Below are 21,133 nucleotides of genomic sequence, written 5' to 3' on the forward strand. Positions count from 1 at the left end.
CCCGCCAAACGCATGACACTTTCCACAGATTTAAACTTTGTTTCGCTGGGAATTTTAAAGTTTCGTGGAGATAAATGATCGGTGCGACGAAACATCCGTTTGTCCGTTGCAACGATGATTTTGTAATTTTATCGGCTTCCTTCGAATCGAAAGAGAGAGGCGAAAGATATTCCACGAAAAAATCGGAATATTTTTTCTTCGTATTTTTTCCCCTTTCTTTTTTCTTTTCTTCTTGAAAATCGAATTACGTATTTATCGTTCTTTTAAACAGTAGTAAAGCAGTTGAAGGGAGAAGCAACTGAAAGAAGATCAAACAAAAGCAAAGATTTTACCAATCCTGTTTAATCATCTAAAAGAATGAACGACAGTCCACACAAAGAGAAACCACAGAAATTAGTAAGTCGCTACGCTTTAATTTCTAATAATAAAATTATTGCTTTTCGATATTCTCGTTGCATAACGATAATTACAAACTGAAAGTTCTGGAATTTACATCAATTTGCATCTCCGATATTATTAATTAAAATATCAGACGAAATATTTTTCTATTTATTTTTAATGAAAAAAAAATTTCTGCATTAATAATCGTAAACAATTTATCATATATTTTGGGAACGTTTCATTTCGATAAAAATTATCAAAACATCTATATAACTTTATAATATATCGATGAATGATTTCTATGATTTTTCGTGATTATAAAAAAATCGATAATTTAAAAAATGCAAGGAGAATACATTTAATGCGTTAAAAATAACGCATACCACGATACTCTCCATGTTAAAAAAAGAAAAAAAAAAAAAAGAAAAGAAAAAGAAAAATTTATGCTATAAGAAATAAAATTGCGAAAATATAACAAAAGTTCAATTTAACAGGCTGCAACAGAAGCAACTCGTTTCGATGAATCTCACAATTCGACGAGCCGTATTTCCACGCAACAGGAAGTAATTAGAGATTCACAGTCGATTACATTGCGGGCTACAAGTAAGTGAACAACTAATTCACTCGGACAAAAATATTTTTATCTCCGATTAATTGCTGTTTACCGCGAAAATAATATTACATCTGGCTTTGAGAAAAAGATTAAAGGGAGGAAACGATAATTAAGATCTTTGTGTAATTAAAGGAAATTTCATTATGGAGAAATTACTATAAATTTTATGGCAAAGATTGTATTTGAGGAATTAAGAAGAGTTAAGAACTTGCAAATGAAAATCTTTCTTTAATATCTTTTTTATAATTATAAATAATATTGCCGCATATTTTAATTTTTTAGCCACTATTTACTAACACCTTTCTGCAAGTTTTTATCTCCTTAATTCGATGGTATATTAAATTTTTAATAATTACCAAACTTTATTACACCGACACATTTTTAATTCTTGTTGAATCCTGTCGAGCACTCATCGGTCAATTTACCTTTAATGAAAGCTGCAAAAGTAATCAAGAAAGATCGCGAAAGTGAGCGAGTTTCAATTTGCATTTCAATTTATTCTATAAAAAAAAAAAGAAAAAAAAAAAAAAAAAATTGATAAATCCGTCAATTGTTGTAATTGTAATTCTGTAAATTGTAATTCTCGCGTTGTAAATTCTCGCTTCGAACCTTCGAAAATTCTAATTGTCAAAAAGAACTCGTACTAAAAAAAGGAATTAACGAAAAAAAATTGATGTTTTCCCTTTGTCCGGTGGGGATTCCTTTGTCATTGCGCAATCTTTTCAACCTTTTAAATGAAAAGCTTGAAATTTAACAGCAATGCGTGAAAAACAACAGAAGGAATTGAATCATCGACGAGGAAACAAAATGGTGAATGAAAAAAAAAGAACGTTTGGCAAGAATGCAAAAAGAGGGAGCGAAATTGTTCGTTAATAGGGGAGGGAGGAGAGGGGAGGAACAATGTAGAAACTTTTCTAATAGGAAGGAAAAGCATCGTTATTTCTGAAAAAGAGCCAATTAGGCACGATAAGTGTCCTTATATATATAAATCAGTCATTCGTAATAAATCGAAAGTCGTTATATCCAAAAGTCGTTCCTCCTATCCAAGTCGTTTCGCCATAAAGAACGGCCGCGTCATAAACCACGAGGATGTCGAACGTTCGTGAAAAAGGAGTCGCAAAGGAAACATTGTGTGTCCACAAATTGATGATCATACTCGGAAGAAATCCCATCCTGTTGCCTTATTTTTCACCTCTCTCTCTCTCTCTCTCTCTCTCTCTCTCTCTCTCTCTCTCTCTCTGTGTCTCTCGAAACCGGAGGCTAACTAAAGTAAACCAGTTCTTTACGAACTGTAAAAAGAAGGGAAAGCAGATTTCGCTTCGGGATGAAGAAGATTAGGTCAGGGATTTTCGAGAAGATGGATCGGTCAACGTGATAGGATTTTCGCGAGGGAGAGTTTGCTAGCTCAAATATTTTTGGAAATAAATACGTTTAAATATCGTTTCGAATTTTTTTGGAAAATGGACAGACAGATAAATAGAGAGTAGGAATCTCAGAAATATAATCTGATTGATTCGTGTCCAATATTATTAAGAAGTAAAGGAAGATTGGTATTGAAAAATTCTAACATTGAACAAATATATATATTGTTTCATTCTTCTTGTGATCCTAGATCGAAAAATGATAATTATAAAAATACATTGGGTATATCGATCTTAACAGTTGGTGTTAAACTGTAAGTCAGATATAGTCAGGAATAAAATATAAATTCGGGAGCAAGTGAATTTTTAATTTTTAATATTCGTAATTTGAAAAAATCTTTGGATTATTATTAGAAACGAGATGTTAGAGAGATGTGAAAGAAAGAAAAATTATGTAAAATATACACACGTACACGCACTTTCCATTTCTTCTTCCCTTTAAAAGAAATATTACCCGAGAAAATTTCAATTTAAATTTAAATCGGCCCATCAAGGATCGAGAGAATGGTAACGTATTACGGAGGGGGGGAGAAAAAAAAAAATCAACCTTAACAATCGGATTCGTTTATCTTAGGCACAGACGAGGATGAAGATGTTTCGAAGAAAAAAGATAGGCCCGAGCAGTTGACTCAAAGACTCTCGAGGGCTGAAACTGTCAGACAGGATGCCAGAAAATTGAAGACTGCCACGCTTAATAGAATGGGGAAAATGTTTAAGCAACGTTCTCAGACACCTGTCACGGATAAATCACCCCATGTCAACAACGATACGGTGAGCAATTTCTATCTTGTCAAAAATATGCGTGTATAAATTTCTCTGACTGAGATGTATTCCCTTCCCATCTTTTTTCCATACTTTTTTTTTTTTTTTTTTTTTTCGATGACTTATACGACGATCGAATTACTACACTTCTCTCGAAAATTTTTATTTTAAAATCATATGCGATGTTCATTCGCGTTCATTCATCTAATAATCTTCTTTTTAATCTTTAAAAAATATTGATGATTCTTTGTGGCATTAACTCGTTCGTGATTGGATCCTTGGAAATAGGAAATTAATATTGAAAATGTCTTTGTTTCGTCCAGAATCCAATTAAATCTATAGAATGCTCTAGCGAGGAGACATCGAAAAAAGAGAAGAGCAATTCTTTGGGAAGGATGCTGAAGCTTGTGGATAAAGACGGCACGTCTAAAAAAATATTTCACCCTCGAGCAGGGTCGTTGAGTCGCATTCTGCGTCGGAATCCTAATCACGAGAATAACGAAGACAAAAAGCCCGAAGAAAACTCACCGGGGATTTTCTCCAGAATGCTGAGTCAGTTAAGAGGAAAGTAAAAAAAAAAAAAAAAAAAAGAAAGAAAGAAAGAAAGAAAGAAAAGGATTGCAAACAGTTTTAACACTTCACACTTCTCTTCCTTCTAATAAATACTTTCGAACAAATTTTCACGTTATTTACACGAAAGGAGAATGATTTCTATAATTATTAGTTAGATTAAAAAATAATGAAATTAGTACGAAAAAAAGAAAAAAGGAAAAAATGGAATAGAAATTGCTATTCTCTAGTCAAAGTGGATGAAAATTTGATATTCTTAATATCCATTATGTTTAATTTTTTCCATATTATTTTTAAAAAGAAATATCGAACGATACGATATTAAATTTTCTAGAAATGGATACTCTTTTCTATAAAAAATTGTAAAATATATTCTGCATAAATAGCAAATCCCTTTAAAAATATTCATTTTTGTATTTGATAATTTTTCGAAAATTGTTCTTCCGCTTCATTTATTATATATACGAGTAAAAAAAAAAAAAGAAATTCCTTTTGTTTATCATATCAAAGTAAAATACGTTGCTCAAAGGATAACAAGCAAACTGATCTCGTTTCAAGAACTATATATTATTATTATTTAATTTTCACGATAGAAATATATACGTTAATAAAAATATGTACATTAATGAAAAGCTGATGAATATGAAACTATTATATATTATTTCTCCATTAAAATTTTGTCCCGTTCAATTTTATTTAAATTCAAATTGATCCATTATTCTCTTTACCAACTGTAGATAACAATCGTACGAAATGGATTTTTATTTTATTACCTATTCGTTATTTTGATTTTAATATTTTAATATTTAGGTCGTCCACACAGTGGTAACGCCACACTCGAACCAAATCTGAAGATGCGCAACAAAAATTCGTTACCTCCAAAGGCGCCATTGAATACAAGAACGACTAACAATGTACCTTCGTCAACTTCCGCTTCATCGCCTCAGACACAGGCTGCGGGATCGCCCCAGAAATATTCCACTTTCGAATATTCGATTTAAGCCGATTAACCTCCAAAATAGCGATTTTGTAATAAAATTAAAAATAATAAACTGTCTGATTATAAAAATCACACATCATTGCGGATAAAATGGTTAATTTTTAAAATTCAAATTCAACTTTTTCCAATAATTCAATAAGTTTTGAATGATTTTATGATATTGGCCATTTAACGTGCAACAAATATAACATTTGTATTTTATTATAATATTGTATTTAATTATTCGAATATCTTCGAACCGATTCAACCGCTCTCGTGATAAAATTTCTTCTCTTTTTCCAGATATAAATAAAATAAATAACGAAAAGAAGAGGTATCCAATGTATTGAAAAAGAAAAAAAAAAAAAAAGAAAGAAACGGAGCGCGCATACGTGTAGAATAATTTCGTAGAAATGACGCGTGGAAATCGTATCAATCTCACGTGCGATATTGGTATATTGCGGTATCGAAATACGTCCAACGTTGAGAACAAATTTAAAAAAAAAAAAAAAAAAAAGTTTCAATTCGATACGTTTCAACGTATGTATTGTCTATATACACTAAAAGAAAAACAATAACAATTTCGCGTAAAATTTACATTATTTCACGACGAATCCATGTCTCTAAATCGATACTTTCATTTAGTTATATAACGATATTTCGAAAATACGATAATTTCCTTTCAAAATTTCTTTGAAAATATTTTACGCATATTTTATCGACGAAACGATCATTATTAATAATTATTATTAATAATATTATTTTAATATAATTTAATAAAAATTAATAAAATAAAACGAACTCGTTTTTGCATTGGAGTTTCCTCGATCGAAAATAAAGAAATGCATGAAAAGGATGATGTTTTTTTTTTTTTACTTGGAAGAACCATGTTTATTACGTATGTATATTTCGTCTTTCTTTCTTTTTTTTTTTTTTTTTTTTTTTTTTTATTTTCGACGAGACAACCCGTGTCCCTTCGTGCACTTTGCACGTGCTGTACAATTTTTTTCTTTTCTCCGCTTACATTAATTACGCTCTTTATGATAGCATTACGACAAAAGTATCAAATTGGGATGATTTTACGAATTTTAACGAACGATTCAGTCGAATGATGATTCGCAAAATCATTCCAAATGATTCTGGCTGTTTTGACAGCTGGGTAAAAAAAAAAGAGAAAAAAAATTGCATATTTACAAAAGAAGAAAAAAAAGAGAGATGAAAACAGTAGACTTACACACGGCATACATGATTTCTCTTTTCGCGCACGCAAATCTCAGCGTTATTGCTCGTCGTGGAAATATACATATATGTATATATACATATATGTATATATATATATATATACTAGCTCGGTACATGCTCGATCAAAACCTGCGAAACTTGAAATATTTAAATATTTCTGCACACAATTAAACAAAAAATTTTACACGCACAACGAATAAAATATAACCGTTTTGATCCAATCCTTCCTTCGGTCCAATTTTTCCTCCCTCTTTCTCCTTATTAAATAGATTTAGATAATAATATTTATAATATTTATAAAAATACGCATCGTGATAAAATACGCATCGGTACATTACCTTCGAAGATAAACGAAGATATGATTCACTCAAGAACGATATTTCATTTATTTTTTTTCTTTTTTCTTTTCTTCGTTCTCTTTATCTATTCGTTCTATTCCGATCTAATAAATCTGAAGGAAAGGAATCGTTTCTGAAGTGAAATAAATCGTTGTTGTCGGAATTTGTTAACAAGATGGTATTACCCAGTTAAATATCGAAGACGTCAAGCACATCCCCATCTATCGATTAACACCAGTGTTTAACGATTTGTGCGCGCCGTTTAAAAAATATAAACGTACATATCTTTCTCCATCCTCGACCATCATCTATTACTATTTACATCGAACCGGGCGACAATGCGCCCGGGATTCATAGGTGTTTCAACGATCGTTCGATCGTTCGATTTATCGTACAATTGTTCCTGTGATGATTTCTTTTTTTCTTTTCTTTTTTTTTTTTTTTATTTCACATTGTTATTACCAAGTGATCCAGTAAAAAAAAAAAAAAGAAAAAAAAAAGAAAGGAAAAAATAGTAATTGGCACGAACCCATACTCGATATCGAAAAAACTTTACTATTAATCATCCATTTGATTGTACCTCATCCGATCTCTTTAATTTCCCATACTCGTTCCAACAATATTGATTTATCACAGAATAACGCATTCATTACACTAATGACAACGCAATTTTCGCATCGTATATCTTCGTGCTCGATTTTTTTTAATACATATATATATATATGTATTGTAATAAATGAATTTCTCCGAATATTTATCAAATGTCAAAATAAATTTAACATTTTCATCGAACTTATGTTGCGTACGTTAAAATCGAGCACAGTGCAAATGAGATTCCAATTCACTTCAATCCATTTGATGCGATGACTTACTCACACGTCTTTGCATTTTTCAGAAGGTTTTAAATTCATTTTGGAAATAATTCGAGTTCGAGATATTCGACCGTGTTTGTTCTAAAAAAAAAAAAAAAAATAAAAGAAAAAGAATCTTATTATTTTTCTTAAATTGTGCACAATAAATTTTGCCCTTTTTCGAAAAGAGATCCGATTCAAAGAAATCTCTTTCATTCTTTCACACTACACTTTCACCACCATTAGCCATCGTTTTCTCAATCGATCGAGAAAATTTGGCAAAATTTATCCGACAATCTAAATTCCGCAATTTTTATTCCCTTTCTTACGTATGAAAAGCTGCAATGAACATTGAATGCCTTAACATAGAGTAATTCAGATCATATTATACAGATCTTTTTTTCCTTTTTTTTTCTTTTCTTTTTTTTTTTTTTTTCAATTNTTTTTTTTTTTTTTTTACAATTACGTTATGATATGATCGTGGCATATGTATACAGAAGCACACACTTACACAGACGATGATCGAAAATTTTCCATTACTTGTGGCGTTACACTCGTAAATATGACAATCCGAGCGGGTGTTTGACGCGATTCACGATGAATCTGGTGAATCTGATTCGATGAAAGCGACATTTATTTCTTGGGATTTTTATTAATTGGTGATCAACCGTGGTTAACGTGTTCTTTTTTTTCTTTTTTTTTCTTTTTTCTTTTTTTTTTTTTTTACAAGCATTACAACGTCACTTTAATGGAGGAATTACGCACGCGATAATAATTTGATTAGAAAATATATAGGATCATTTCTTAAATAAATTCGATAATTATTTATTGTTATTATTATTATTATTATTATTATTATTATTATTATTATTATTATTATTATTATGTACAAATAATTTAAAAACTGTCGATCTTTTAATTACACGTTTCAATGGAACATTATCATGGAAATTGAACATTAATGAGATTGCAAAAATTATCTCCCTTTATTTATTTAGTTATTTATCACATTAATTTATTATTGATCTTTTGTGTGCATGAAACTATTTAGAGTCGCGTTAATGATTTAGGATAGTATAATGCAATAATTATAGTATATTGATTGAAATTTTGAAATTCGTGTGAAACTTGAACAAGCTCTAAAACGAGAAGACGAAAAATATTATAAAGGAAAAAACGAGAACTGCGTTTTCGAAACTTAACAAAGTTAGTTTATAAAAATATAAGAAATTATTTTCAATACGAGAAATTCGATTGAAAAATAAACAAGTATAAAAAATCGTACATCGATATCGTTACAATCGACTGTAAAAGTGTCCAAATACTTTTTCTATTAAAAAAAAAAAAAAAAGAAAAAAAAAATCACGAAAAAACATAAAACGTGCGTCACAATCATCTGAAAGACACGAAATTATTTTTTTGGAAGAAAGAGGAGGAACAGAACGAAACTAAATAAACTAAACGGGATGTTAACTCCTGATCGTGGACATATATATATATATATATCCACCTACGCGTTTACACATTTCCAGAATATGGAAATCCGAATGAAAAACTGATCTGTAATTTCATTTAAATTTCAGAGAAGGAAGAGAACAAGAACGCGTGCATTTCCCATACAACGAAACTCGAACGACCCGGGTGTGACAATTATCCATTTACACGAGAAACATCAATGATTATAATAATGATAATACAATGTTCGCGACAGCATGTAGTACAGCAATAGATATTATAGCAAAGAAATTCGATGGATTGGAAACTGCAACTTGTCCGGTCGATCTTTTCCTTTATCGACTCGTCTATTACGCCTTATCCTTCTCTCATATACAATTATATACAATTATACATCTAAGAAATCTTATCTCTTATTTGGAACAATTTCTATCTGGAAAGGAAACAAACCCTCGGTATGAGGATTTAATCGTAATTAATCGTAAAAACCTTATAGCTTTATTAATACTCTCTATTGCGTTTGGCAGTCGATTGGCAATTCTTTTTTTTTTTCTTTTCCCCTCTCTTTAAGTCGATATTTCGATAATGCGAATTTCGTTTACAAAAATATCTCGTCGATGATGATTATCAGTCAACCCCTTTTTATCTTGTTATAAAGTCAAGCGAAGTGACTCGAGAAGAAGAGAATTTTTAGAAAAAAAAAAAAAAAATGTAATTATCATAAATGGTTTTTAATCCTCGCTCGAATCTATCAGAATTGATGGTATTCTTCTTCCCATCATCTACTATCGACCACGAGTTATTATCACTGTATGCGCGTTGTAATATAATTATTTGATCGGCAATCAAATAATTCGTGTTACCAATAATCAGTCACCCCATGATATCATCATTTATCAATCTCTCGCCTCGTATCATCTGACGATAACGATGATCGAATCGATCGATCCACGGATCCATAATCGATATAACACGATATCGATAAAAATGTTCGAGTCGACCGGACATATTCGCCTCTGATACAAGATGTAATATTCACGAATCGTATTCACGCGCGATCATTTAATAGCGAATATTAAAAAACGTTTCTCCAAAAATACACGTGGGCAGTGAATTTGAAATTCCCAGAAAAACACGATTCTCCCCTCCCTCCCCCCATACTCGAGAGAATCAATTTTTTTTTTACCCTGATTCGAGAATAATCCGAATTTTTACGCGACTCTCAAACGCGTAAAAATCCCCCATCCCCTCCCTCCCCCTCACCCACCCCTGACAGCATTACCTCAAATATGGTAAAATATAGAAAATTAAGTACACAGATTTTTTTTTTTTTTTTTTGTAGCATCGAGCAAATCTTCTGACCTCTAAGTACAGGAGGAGTGACGATCGGATACTTCCGTTTCCGTTCTAAAACGGAACGTCGTGGTGGTCGTCGTAATAATCGTAGTCGTTCCAACGATTTTCGTCCAATTTCGTTTTTTTTTTTTTTCAATCGCTTGGAGATTCGATCGTTTCTTCCCTCCACTTATATCCTCCACTTTATTAGATATTCCTGTCTAAATTGTAATCCTATTAATCATCGATCATCGTTCGAATCGAATGCAAACAGTTTTGGTCCGTCGCGTCGAAGGCTCGTTCACCGGTTCGTTGATTCATCTTTTTCTTTCTTTTGTTTTTTTTTTGAGAGAGAGAGAAAGAGAGAGAGAGGAAGAGAGAGAGAGAGAAATAAATCCCATAACGATCGGTCAAACGATACGAAACGACACACGAAACGCGTCGATGAACGATGTCAAAAGATACGAACGATCTACGATCTATGATTAACGATCTCGAAGAGCGTCGATTTCGAAGAAATCGAACTGTCGATGAGTAAATATTATGTATTATTATACGGATCGTCGAGTGATTCTCGTGAAAAGAGTGATATGACTTCTACGAAGATGCGAGTTTCTTGTTCCCACTGACATGTTAAATTTTTTTTTTTTTTTTTTTTACTTTTATTTATTTATTTATTTATTTTTCTTAATTCTCTTCCTATCATGAAAAAAAAAGGAGGAAATCCATTCTTCTCTCGTTTCCTATTTCGTATTCCCCGTTTGTTTTTTTTTCTTTTTTTTTTTTTTTTTTTTTTTTCATTCTAGGCAGTGTTTTTAATCGGCGTCTCTACTACATCCCCTTGGACGGATGGTTGCCACTCACGATTTTGAATACGATTTTTCTAATAAATTGTATCCGTGAATGATAAAAAGAAAGAAAGAAAAAAACTAGGCGAGAAGAGAAACGATGTTCGTTACGTTATTTAAAAAGAAAAAGAAAAGAAAAGAAAAAGAGAAAGAGAGAAATTGATTTTTCAAATTCAATTCAAAGATCTCGATCGCAACGTGGCAACCCAACGCGGGATACGCATCTTACAATCCTTAAGATATGCAACTTGGAGATTTATCTACATCACGATAGGTACCTAAAAATCGTCGCCTTTTTTCGTAAAAGAAAAAAAGAAAAAGAAAAGAAAAAAAGAAAAGAAAAGAAAAGAAAATCGAGGCGGAGACACTCCTCGATCCCGGAATTTCGACGATTCTCCCGTGATCCGATCTGAAAAACCGCCTCGTCGTTTCGGGAACATTTAGTATCATCGATTTACATTATTATTTACAGAAAAGAACAGAGGCGAGGAGAAATCGTTTACGATGCTACACGCTCATCTCTCATGTTCTCCCATTTAACAGCCACTCGTCGCAAATGAAAATCACATGAATTCGTTTCCATTCGTTTCCAACTTTACATTACATTCTCCCGAATACAGTAGAAGCAGTTTCGTCGCGAAAAAAAAAAAATAATTCCTCTTTCTTACAGTCTATACACAAATCCCGCACAAATTCGAGCGAAACGACTCGTTTTCGCAAGCAAACTCGCTTCCTATGCCTCCTCCTCTCAATCGAATTCCCTAGAAATATAATAATCTCGAATCCCTCGAATACCCCGCAAAATTTCATCATTCCGCTCGTAGGAATCGTCAGAATCTGCTCGTGCGTGTTCGTGTTCGTATTTCCCCCTTTCCATCGGGGACGACTCCCTCCGCTTCCGTTTCCCCGGAAGACGAACCCGATCGGATGAGATGATGAAATGCATCGTCGAAACCATCGTAGAAAGGAATAATCTTCTTTATCGATCGATCGATACCTGTTCGACGATCATTCGTCGAGGCATCGATCGTCGAACGGTACTTTCTTTTTCACTCATATCATTCACATTCTCGCGGTGAAAGTTCGAACGCGAAGAAGCGATTATTGTCGACGGTATATGTATATGTATGTATATAATATACGCCATTATCGCCATCATCGACTTGGAGCACATTCATATTTCGTTTACTACCACGTACACGAAACGTTTTGTGAGAAGATGCAATAGTCTTGACTGTTGTTGTTGTTGTTGTTGTTGTTCCTCTTGCAAGAAAACTAAAAAAAGACGTAAATCACTTCGAACGAAGCTAAGCTAGGTTCTCGTCTCTTTTTTAGAAGCACTTCTGGTATATCTCGTGAATATACAACGAATTTCTTCCATTTCCCTCGGTTTTTCTTCATTTTCGATAACATGCCACGCATGTAGTAATACTATATATATATATATATTTTTTTTTTCACGGTGCACCGCACCTCTTCTCAAAATATCTCTAAAGCATCCTCGTGTTCGTTGATCCCTGAATGAATCGAGGTATTCGAACATCACATTCCTGATTCCGCTATTCCTTCGTCGTCTGTAAATATATGTAACGATGGATGAGAATTGATGGATTAATTTTTACTTAATTGAAAGATAATTAAATTAAACGAAAAAATCATGCCAGTTGTCGAAAACAAATCGGAAAGCTATTCGATTAGATGCAAAGAATATTAGCGTGATATTTTGATTAATTAATTAATGACGATGATTTTGTTATGCGAGGAATTAGAGATTTTTGTATTGCAATAGCTGTTGTTAGAGATTAGTTCAACCCATTTTTTTTTTATTTTTGCTTGTTAATTGCTTGTTTGTAACATTTTTGGAACGATGAAAAAATAATTCAAAATAAAATTTTGCAACGTGTGAAGAGATGAATGTATTTTCGTATCCATGCTTTTTCGTTCGAAATTTATGCAAAACAACATCAACATTTCAATGCAAACTAATCAATATTTATAAAAAAAGATTACGAATATATTTAAAAATAAAATTTGTGAAAAATGTAAAAATTATATTTATTTCTTTTACGCAAACCGATTTTTCACAGTTAGCTTTTTCTCGGTAAAAAGATAAAGTGAAAAACTGAAAAGCCTTTATTGCAAAATGTAAAATATTTGAAAGAAAAAAGAAGAAAAAAAAAACGAAAATTCATAAAAAAAATTATTACCCAATAGAACGAAGTTCCTCTTCACTGGAAAAATTATGTAAAAAAAGAAAATTACCTTTCAATATCAACGAAATAAATATTCATGTAACAAACAATACAAATCTACTTCTTTGCCTGTACATTCAAAGCAAACGTGTTACTTTCTATCGATTAGTACTCGTGCCACGTGCGTTGGTAAAACTATTACTAGTTATCCGCATGCAAAATACTCCATACAAGAGAGAAATCTAAAATAAAAAAAAATAAAAAAATAAAAAAAAATGAAAAAGATAGGTTAAATAAATGAAAATATTAAGCGAGGATCGAAATTACCATCGACGCCGGAATCGCAGTTCGAGGGTCACCTTTCCTTTTCATCCTCGCCAGGACTGTTTGTATTTTCAACCGAGCTTCGATTCTTGCCTGGATTCAAAGGGATTACGAGGTTGGAGAGGGGATGTGATTCAACTACGCACGGACGTGATACCAAAATTTACCAAAAAAGCAACACTTTTTTCACGTGACACAAAACCGATGATATATCATCTTCACTTTTATCTTATGATACCAAATAGCACTACTACCACCATCCACCACCACCATCACCATCATTATCTTCTATTCTAAATTTAAATTTACACGATTGTTAATAATTATCCTCTTTCGAATTTACTTTCCGAGAGAAAGATACTACTAAATTATTGTGCATACATTTGATCAATACATTGTATCGTGATTTTTCATTAATTTCATTGCGATATCGTATATGGAATCGTGAATTTGGAAGATTTTATCGTATATACACCGCGATTAACCGAGTGAAAAAAGTGAAGAATTAGATGGACTAGATTTTTCGAAATAATACGTAGATACGTATGTGTATTATTCCAATGTGTGTCAACTTTGGAAATCTCGAATAATCGAATAATTCATGCACTACGTGTTCTCCGTTTCGAACAATACAATTCGACTTCACACAAAAGAGAGAGAAAATGCATTGTTCGTCCAAATGTCGCAAATAACACTCGAGTCAATTTCACGTTTACGTTTAATCGCTTAATTATCTTCGTAAATAAACGATCCGGTTCGAATCACTCACAATTGTATATCCTAACCTCAAAACTTACCTTCGAATCCTTGATTGTCGTGAATCTCTCGCGGCGGGCCAGTCATGTCCTGGCCCTCCAACACCGCCAAAAGACATTGGTGTATGCAAATGTACTGTTGCTCAGTCTGGACCATCCACACACGCTCCTTCCTCATCGCCCACACTATTCCAAAGATGTCCACGTACTTGGACACCAGGATCTGTTGTAGTATTCTGTCCAACGTGATGAACGTACCGCTACGACCGACTCCCGCGCTGCAATGGACCACGATCGGCCTCTGATCCGGCCTAACCCTCTCCCTAAACGCCCGAACGAATCTGGCCAACGTTTGAGGGGGATTTGGAACGCCGAAGTCTGGCCACGTTGTGAAATGGAAGTGTTGAATCACCCGTTTCGCGTCACCCTGTTGAAGAAAACGCCTTTGAAAACTGCGCGATTGTGATTACTTATTTCTGAAACGGTTAATTCGTCCATTCGCCTGTAGCGGGCAGTGCGTCTCCACGTGCGATACACATCTTGATCGATCGTCGATAAAGACGTGTCCTACTCACTCTGCACAGCATGAACTCCGTGATGCTCCAATCGGGATAATGCGTCTCGTTCAATATGGTTACACATATGTCACCGTAATAGACGGGATGAGTGTCGACTGGCCAATAATGGTCACACTTCTCTCTTCCCTTCTCGATACACCTGGTCAGCATTACGATCGCCCTGCTGTTGCTTTCCCAGACCATTCTCCAGAAATCGTCACGCGTCGAGTGCAAAGGACCTTGGGTGACGATGAACTCTCTCGGAGAATTGTGCCCCTGATTCAAAAGAGAAGTTTCGAATAAAAGGAAAGAGAAAAGAATATTCTCGTTCTCCCTGAAATTCAAATTTCGTTACTCACAGGGACGTAATTGGCGTTGATGTAATCGGAACCCTCCTCGTCGTCCACGGGTTGCAACTTGAATCTGCTGTGATCGTAAGGTAAAATATTCGTGAAACGATTCTTCGGCCTGTTGCACGGTAGATCGGCGGCTGTGCAAGGTTGATCCCTTCCGACGTGTTTCAACTCTTCGAACTCCTCCGAGAAACGGAAGTCGGAATCGGCCGACATGGTCCGATAATGTTCAGAAAAATCTTCTATCTTGATTGGCCGACTAAATAAAAAAAAGAAGGGGGGAGGGGGAATTATTATCGAAAAATCATTTAATTTTTCAAATTAATATTTAAATTAAATTATTTATAAATTAAATTAATTATTTAAATTATATAATTAGATTATTTAAATTATAGAATAGATATTAGACCTGGTGTCGATCACGCTGTCCGGTAGGGACAAATTATCGGTGGTCCTCGTTTCGGTTGTCTTCCGTCCCTGACTTCTTCTCCGCCTGACCAATAACCCGATACCCAATAAAGCCAGTAAAAGTACTATAGGGACCGTGACTCCAACTATGATAGCCGTATTGTCCTTATCTACATCGGAAGAAGATATATTAAAAATAATTAAGAAAGAAAAAGAAAAAAAATTTACTAAATATTAATACGATTACTCCGCCAGATAATTACTTAGGATTCTTTTACAGTCATCCTAATTATAAATTCTTGAGTAAAGAGGTTATCTCTGCACATCTTACCTGCCAGCAGCAATCCTTGGACAGACATGTACACGAAATAACGAGGCATGTATTTAGCAAGCTTCCTACGCCACAATTAAACCGCGAAACGAAACGAATGCTTGGAATAAACGCGCATTCGAAACGGAGGAAAGGCGAATCTTCGAACGAGGAAAATAATGAAAAAAAAGAAAAAAAAGAAAAGAAAGAAAAAAAAATCTCACGAACCTCTTGAGAATCGGCTCGAAACCGGAGGAGGGGGGAACGCGTTCCCGTTTCAGAAGGAGAATTCAAGAGGATTTGCTAAGATCGGTCGAAACGATTGCCGGGAGCACAAGCAGCTCTTCGCACGATCGTTCTCACCTGTTTGAATCGGGAAACTGTAACTCGTGTCCGTGAATTTGTCCGGGGCGGTGAACGCGCGAACTTTTACTCTGTACGTGGATCCAGATTTCAACGGGCCGTTGCAGTATCCGATCTTGTTGTCGCAATTCTCGCTCCCGATCGTGAAATCCTCCACGGAACCGTTTTTGAAAGGATAGTAAGGCTCCATCACCTGAAAGTTGTTAAACTGATCAATTAATTTGTTTATCGATTTAAAATTTGTTATAGAAGAAGAGAATTCTTATTATATTTAATTATATATATTTTCACTTGTGACAGTAGCGATAAGTATTTCTTATTATTATTCTATTATTCTATTATTATTATTATTATTATTATTACTATTCTATTACTATTATTACTATTATATTTATTCTATTATTCTATTATTACTAAGTTAATCGATATTTTTACATCCACGAGCGATTATCGAATTATTTTTTTTTTTTTTTTTTTGCAACTTGCGGCTACGTTACGTCCAAAGTAAGAATAATTCCAAGAATTAATAATATCGGGCGGCAATTATCTTTGTAATCGTGTAATATTTTTTATTTCACATATTTTCTCAATTTGCACGCGTATCGAATCGCGTATAAATATCGCGTATTATCATATTGTTTTTCTTTTTCTTCTTCTTCTTCTTCTTCTTTCATGTTCTGATTTATGCACATGATTTTATGATTTTCTTCTTCGAGGAAATTTTTTTCAGGGACACGGTAAATCAACTTCGATTATTATTCCTCTAGATAGAGACTAGAATCCATTTAATTATTTTCCATTTCCCTCCGATATTAATTAAAGAACACGATTAACAAAAAAAAAGGAGAGACACTAAATATAAAACTAATTTTTACCCATTAATTATTATTACCTGCGTGAAGAATTTCGTACTTTTCAAAATCAACTCCTCTAACACGTTCATGCTGTCATATCCAATTGACAAAAACAGGTTCAAAAGAAAAGGGAAAAACTTTGCTTAAAAAGAAAAGAAAAGAAAAGAAAAATACCCTTTCCTCCTGCGATCGACATATTCGTACTATTTCATTATATTTTTATACATCATGAAGGATGCTGCCCGTTTAATTTCCACCACGTCTCACCATTACGACAATGATACGACGATTCGGCCTCTAACGTCAACGACGACCAGAATCGACCACGTTCACCGATCGACTGTTCCACGCGGAGCAGGTTACCGCAACGCGCGACAATTGCAACGTATACAAACGATTGTTTATGCGTGGTCTTAAGACAGCCCGTTCGCCCGTCCGTGATCCGGCAACTAAACGAGTTGCAACGCGCCGCGTTTAATTTATTTTACATTACATCTTACGATTGCAATATCGTCCGCAGTGACGCATCTTGCGATGAAAAAAATTTGACGTAATCGACCATTATGCGCCTTCCCAGAGACTTGCAATTCCTTGCGCGATGCCGACCGATTGAAACAGTGACGATATACACACACACATATATATATATATACGAAAAATTTGTCAAGCGTTAGAAATTTCGATCGAGGTACGAAAATAAACGAAAATAAAGATATTAAATTTGATCACAAGTTGAGAACAATTTCCTCTATTTCTCAACAGCTTATATATAAAATAGAATCGGTTTTGGGATAGAAAAGAATTTTTGAATCTCTTACCTGATACGGGGGCCAGATACTGTACGCCTGAACATCCCTCCAGCTGGGCATCTCCAAGCCAGACGCGTTCTTGCTGTCGTCCTCGGCGACGATGATCGTGTAGGACGTGACGGCCCCGTTCTGCTCGCTGAAGTAATTTTTCCTGAACCGTATCTGTATCGTTGTGCTGCTCCTGCACACCTCGGTCGGCACCACCTGCGTGGGCGGTTTAGGAGGAGCGAGGATCGGCATCTTCTGCTTCCACGCCGCCTCAGGCCCGAACCCTATCCTCGTCTGCGCTTGGATCCTGAACATGTACGTCTTTCCAGGTATCAGAGACTTGATCACGCCGCGGTATTCGTTCGGCTTGAAATCCTGCATCTGAGTGTGGTTCGAGCCCTGAATCGAGAGAGGAGAATGATAATTTACTTGGACGATTAATTTAAACCTGATCACGATCTCTTTAACTCCTATGTATCGTCCTCCAAGCTTTGCTTTTAATTGCTTGAAAACAGTGTGTGTGTGTGTGTGTGCGTGTCGAGATACGTGCGTGTTTTTTTTTTCTTTATCGGTTTTCCTTCTTCTTCTTCTTCTTATTCCTTTTTTTCCTCCCCCCTCCTCTCATCCATTTTTCAATTCGAGCGCCTTAGAGCTTCCGTTTTGCGCGTGATATATCGAGGATAGGCGAGGCGTACACGGATGAGTCACGATTCAATGCGACTTCGCAGCGGAGAAATTAATTCGTCGACGTGTTAAACGGAATTGAAAAAAGGGGAAATGATTGATGATTCGTATCGACGAAGGTATCGTTAATTAAAATTTTGATACTCTGATTTATATTGGATGAGAACAGCAAGCAATAAGATTGAATTTGTATCACGTTATACCGGTTCGTTAAACTCGATTTTCCATCGAATTAGGAAGAACGATTGATGATGATAATAATAATAATAGGGAAAAAAGAAGTGTATACTCACGTCCAAACCGTAGGTGATGGTGTATTTTATTATTATGCCGTTCTGCTCTTGGCTGGGGAGCGACCACTCGAAGCTAATGTCGCTCGGTTGAATATCCGTGGGATGGAACTTCTCCACCTTTCCAGGATAGGACTCGCTTGTGGTGAAACTCGCGCTCAGAGGATTCGATATTCTCAGATAAGAGGATGCGGTCCCGGAACGGACCACCAATGTGAAAGTATAATTTCTATGCGGTTTCAAATCGGAGATCGTTATCGAGTTCACGGTGGTGATGTTCTGAATGTAATTCCCCTCCGTGTTTATGTATTGAACCTCGAACGCGTCGTACTGTCCACGCGGTATGTCCCACGTAAGCGTGATCCTCGTGTCGTTGATGTCCATGGCTTCGATGGATGTGACCGGTTCGGGATCTGAAAGCAGAAAGTTCGAGAGAGTGAAAATCGAAAATCGAAAATCGATCCGCATGCCTCGATCTGTCTCTCCTCTATTCTCCGTTGGTTAATTACATTTCTTTTTCTTTTTTTTTTCTTTTTTTTTTTTTTTTTTTTACAGTTTTTAGCAGTTTTAAGGATCTCGAGCACCATAAGCAGGCTGAACTTCAAACTTGAATGAAGTTACCACGTTCTTAAGTGGAATTTCTTTAAGTGGGTCTGTCGTACTGTCTCGGTGTACGCCTCGGTGTGTGTATTAACGATCAAGCGGGATCAATGATAATTAATGGAAAGACGAGACGGGCAAGATTTTTCAAATCAAATCTTGTCTATGAAAGAAAAGAAAAAAAAAAAAAGAAAGAAAGAAAGAAAAGATAAGGCAAAAACAAGTTCACGCAACTTTTTCAAAACATATCTATATATATATATATATATAGGGTAGTACAATTAATATCGATACCTCTTCCCCCTATATACATAATGCAAAATATATATACATAATCTCACAATGTGTGATCATTTCTCAAAATTGCAGTACAAATACCGAGTACACTTTATTTTTAAATATGATTTTCACGTAAATAATTTCAATATTCACGATCTCGATCTCGATCTCGATCTCTTTTAAAATCTGAATTACGCGAATTTTCTCAATTTTTTTTTTTTTTTTTTTTCTTAATTCGCTTGCTTATGAGTCGAAAGGAGAGATTAACCGCGGAATGGCGCATTGTCCCCTCACTGAACGGAAAGTTGAGTACTCACAAAGTCGATCCTGCCTGAGCAGTGGCCTGCTCTCCACGTTATCGCTGACGGTCCATACGGTAACGTTGTACAGTTTACCGGGCGTGAGGCCGGTGAAGGTCACTTTGGTGTCCACGTCGTCCACCATCTTCTGTTTCGTCGTGTTCCTCGAGTCGCTGATCCGGAACCGATACAGATCGAACTTGGAGGATTGAACCGGGGTCCGTGTGTATCTCAAGGTCAACGAGTCAGGCTGATCCTGATCGACCACCACAACCACTTCCGATTGGATCAGCGGCACTGAATTCGAGAGGATTCGGTGTTTTTTTTTTTTTTCCTGGGCTCGCCATTTTTTTTTTTCTTTTTCCTTTCTTTTTCTCCCCCTCTCGTTTCACGCGTTTCCTCCACTCGCCTCCCGCTTTCCTTTCAATCTTTATTATCACGTTTCTCTTTTATTCAGATCGACTTTTTCCATTTTATTACGTTTATATTAAACAAGCCTTTTTTTTTTTTTTTTTTTTTTTTTAGTTCAGCGACCAGTTGATTACGATAATGAATACGTTAATGAACAACAAAATTATTATCGGAGCGAAAGATTGCTGTTCGCAAGATTATGACACAAAATATGGGTAGTGTGGTCGTGTCGCGCAACGCACACGCAAAATTAGTAGAATGAGGTAGTATCGACCAGTATCGAGTCGTGGTTATCGTTTCAAATATTATACAATGTGTTAGTACTCGTGATGAAAGCGAGTTGGTCGACGAAATAACAGCCGAATAACAAATCCATCCAAAAAGAGAAACGTATTAGTCGGGAGATAAGTGTAAAGTGCACCCACTATACACTTGTCGTTTCTAAAATCGTGTACTCACTTGTCCTCGTAGTCAGATTGGTGATCTCACTGACCAAGTTATAGGAGATGGTGCATATGACGAAGGAATATTGAACGCCGGGCATCAGGTCGCTGACCAACACCCTTTGCACCGAGCTCTCTTCGTAGAGGCCACCCGCCACGTCGTTGCTCTCCGTCACATTTTTCGTGCGCACGTCCTCGGGATTGTCCACTGGCCACCATCTTATCACGTACGTTTCGATCCTACCCTCGGGCCTGGGCCATTCCAGGGTCACGTTCGTCGAGTCCACGATAGGGGTGATGTTGAGCACCGGGTTCGATCCTGGAAGGGGTCGAAGAAATAATCCAGATTCGCGTGGTGAATTTATAGAATGGAAAGAAGAATAGAAATGAAAAAAATGAACGGATCATTTATATTTATT

The 21,133-nt window shown here is 35.2% G+C and overlaps 2 protein-coding genes across 4 annotated transcripts in view; one reads left to right on the forward strand and one right to left on the reverse strand.

Moving 5' to 3' along the window:
* The first annotated feature begins 357 nt into the window (after positions 1-357).
* Positions 358-8,040, forward strand: LOC122710592. Its single transcript, XM_043928528.1, has 5 exons — positions 358-396; positions 876-984; positions 2,990-3,219; positions 3,501-3,739; positions 4,556-8,040. The coding sequence occupies exons 1-5, from the start codon at positions 358-360 to the stop codon at positions 4,746-4,748; spliced, it is 810 nt and encodes a 269-aa protein (XP_043784463.1). The 3' UTR covers positions 4,749-8,040.
* A 2,660-nt stretch (positions 8,041-10,700) lies between these two features.
* LOC122710997 (tyrosine-protein phosphatase 10D) overlaps positions 10,701-21,133 on the reverse strand; it is a 43,038-nt gene continuing 32,605 nt past the window's right edge. The window contains exons 9-19 of one of the 3 annotated variants that reach the window (XM_043929340.1): positions 20,731-21,033; positions 19,879-20,157; positions 18,686-19,095; positions 17,730-18,107; positions 16,058-16,250; positions 15,386-15,554; positions 14,983-15,235; positions 14,642-14,899; positions 14,109-14,493; positions 13,315-13,404; positions 10,701-12,369 (exon numbers count right to left, since the gene is read on the reverse strand). In XM_043929340.1, coding sequence (XP_043785275.1) covers positions 13,343-13,404; positions 14,109-14,493; positions 14,642-14,899; positions 14,983-15,235; positions 15,386-15,554; positions 16,058-16,250; positions 17,730-18,107; positions 18,686-19,095; positions 19,879-20,157; positions 20,731-21,033 — 2,690 coding nt within the window. In that variant the 3' untranslated portion in view covers positions 10,701-12,369; positions 13,315-13,342. Of the gene's footprint in view, positions 12,370-12,424; positions 13,230-13,314; positions 13,405-14,108; positions 14,494-14,641; positions 14,900-14,982; positions 15,236-15,385; positions 15,555-16,057; positions 16,251-17,729; positions 18,108-18,685; positions 19,096-19,878; positions 20,158-20,730; positions 21,034-21,133 lie in introns of those variants that run through there. The other 2 variants (XM_043929332.1, XM_043929349.1) reach the window with 2 other exon arrangements.

The sequence above is a fragment of the Apis laboriosa genome, unplaced genomic scaffold (genome assembly GCF_014066325.1).
Source record: "Apis laboriosa isolate Shangri-la unplaced genomic scaffold, ASM1406632v1 scaffold10_cov145, whole genome shotgun sequence".
NCBI classification, from domain to species: Eukaryota; Metazoa; Arthropoda; class Insecta; order Hymenoptera; family Apidae; genus Apis; species Apis laboriosa.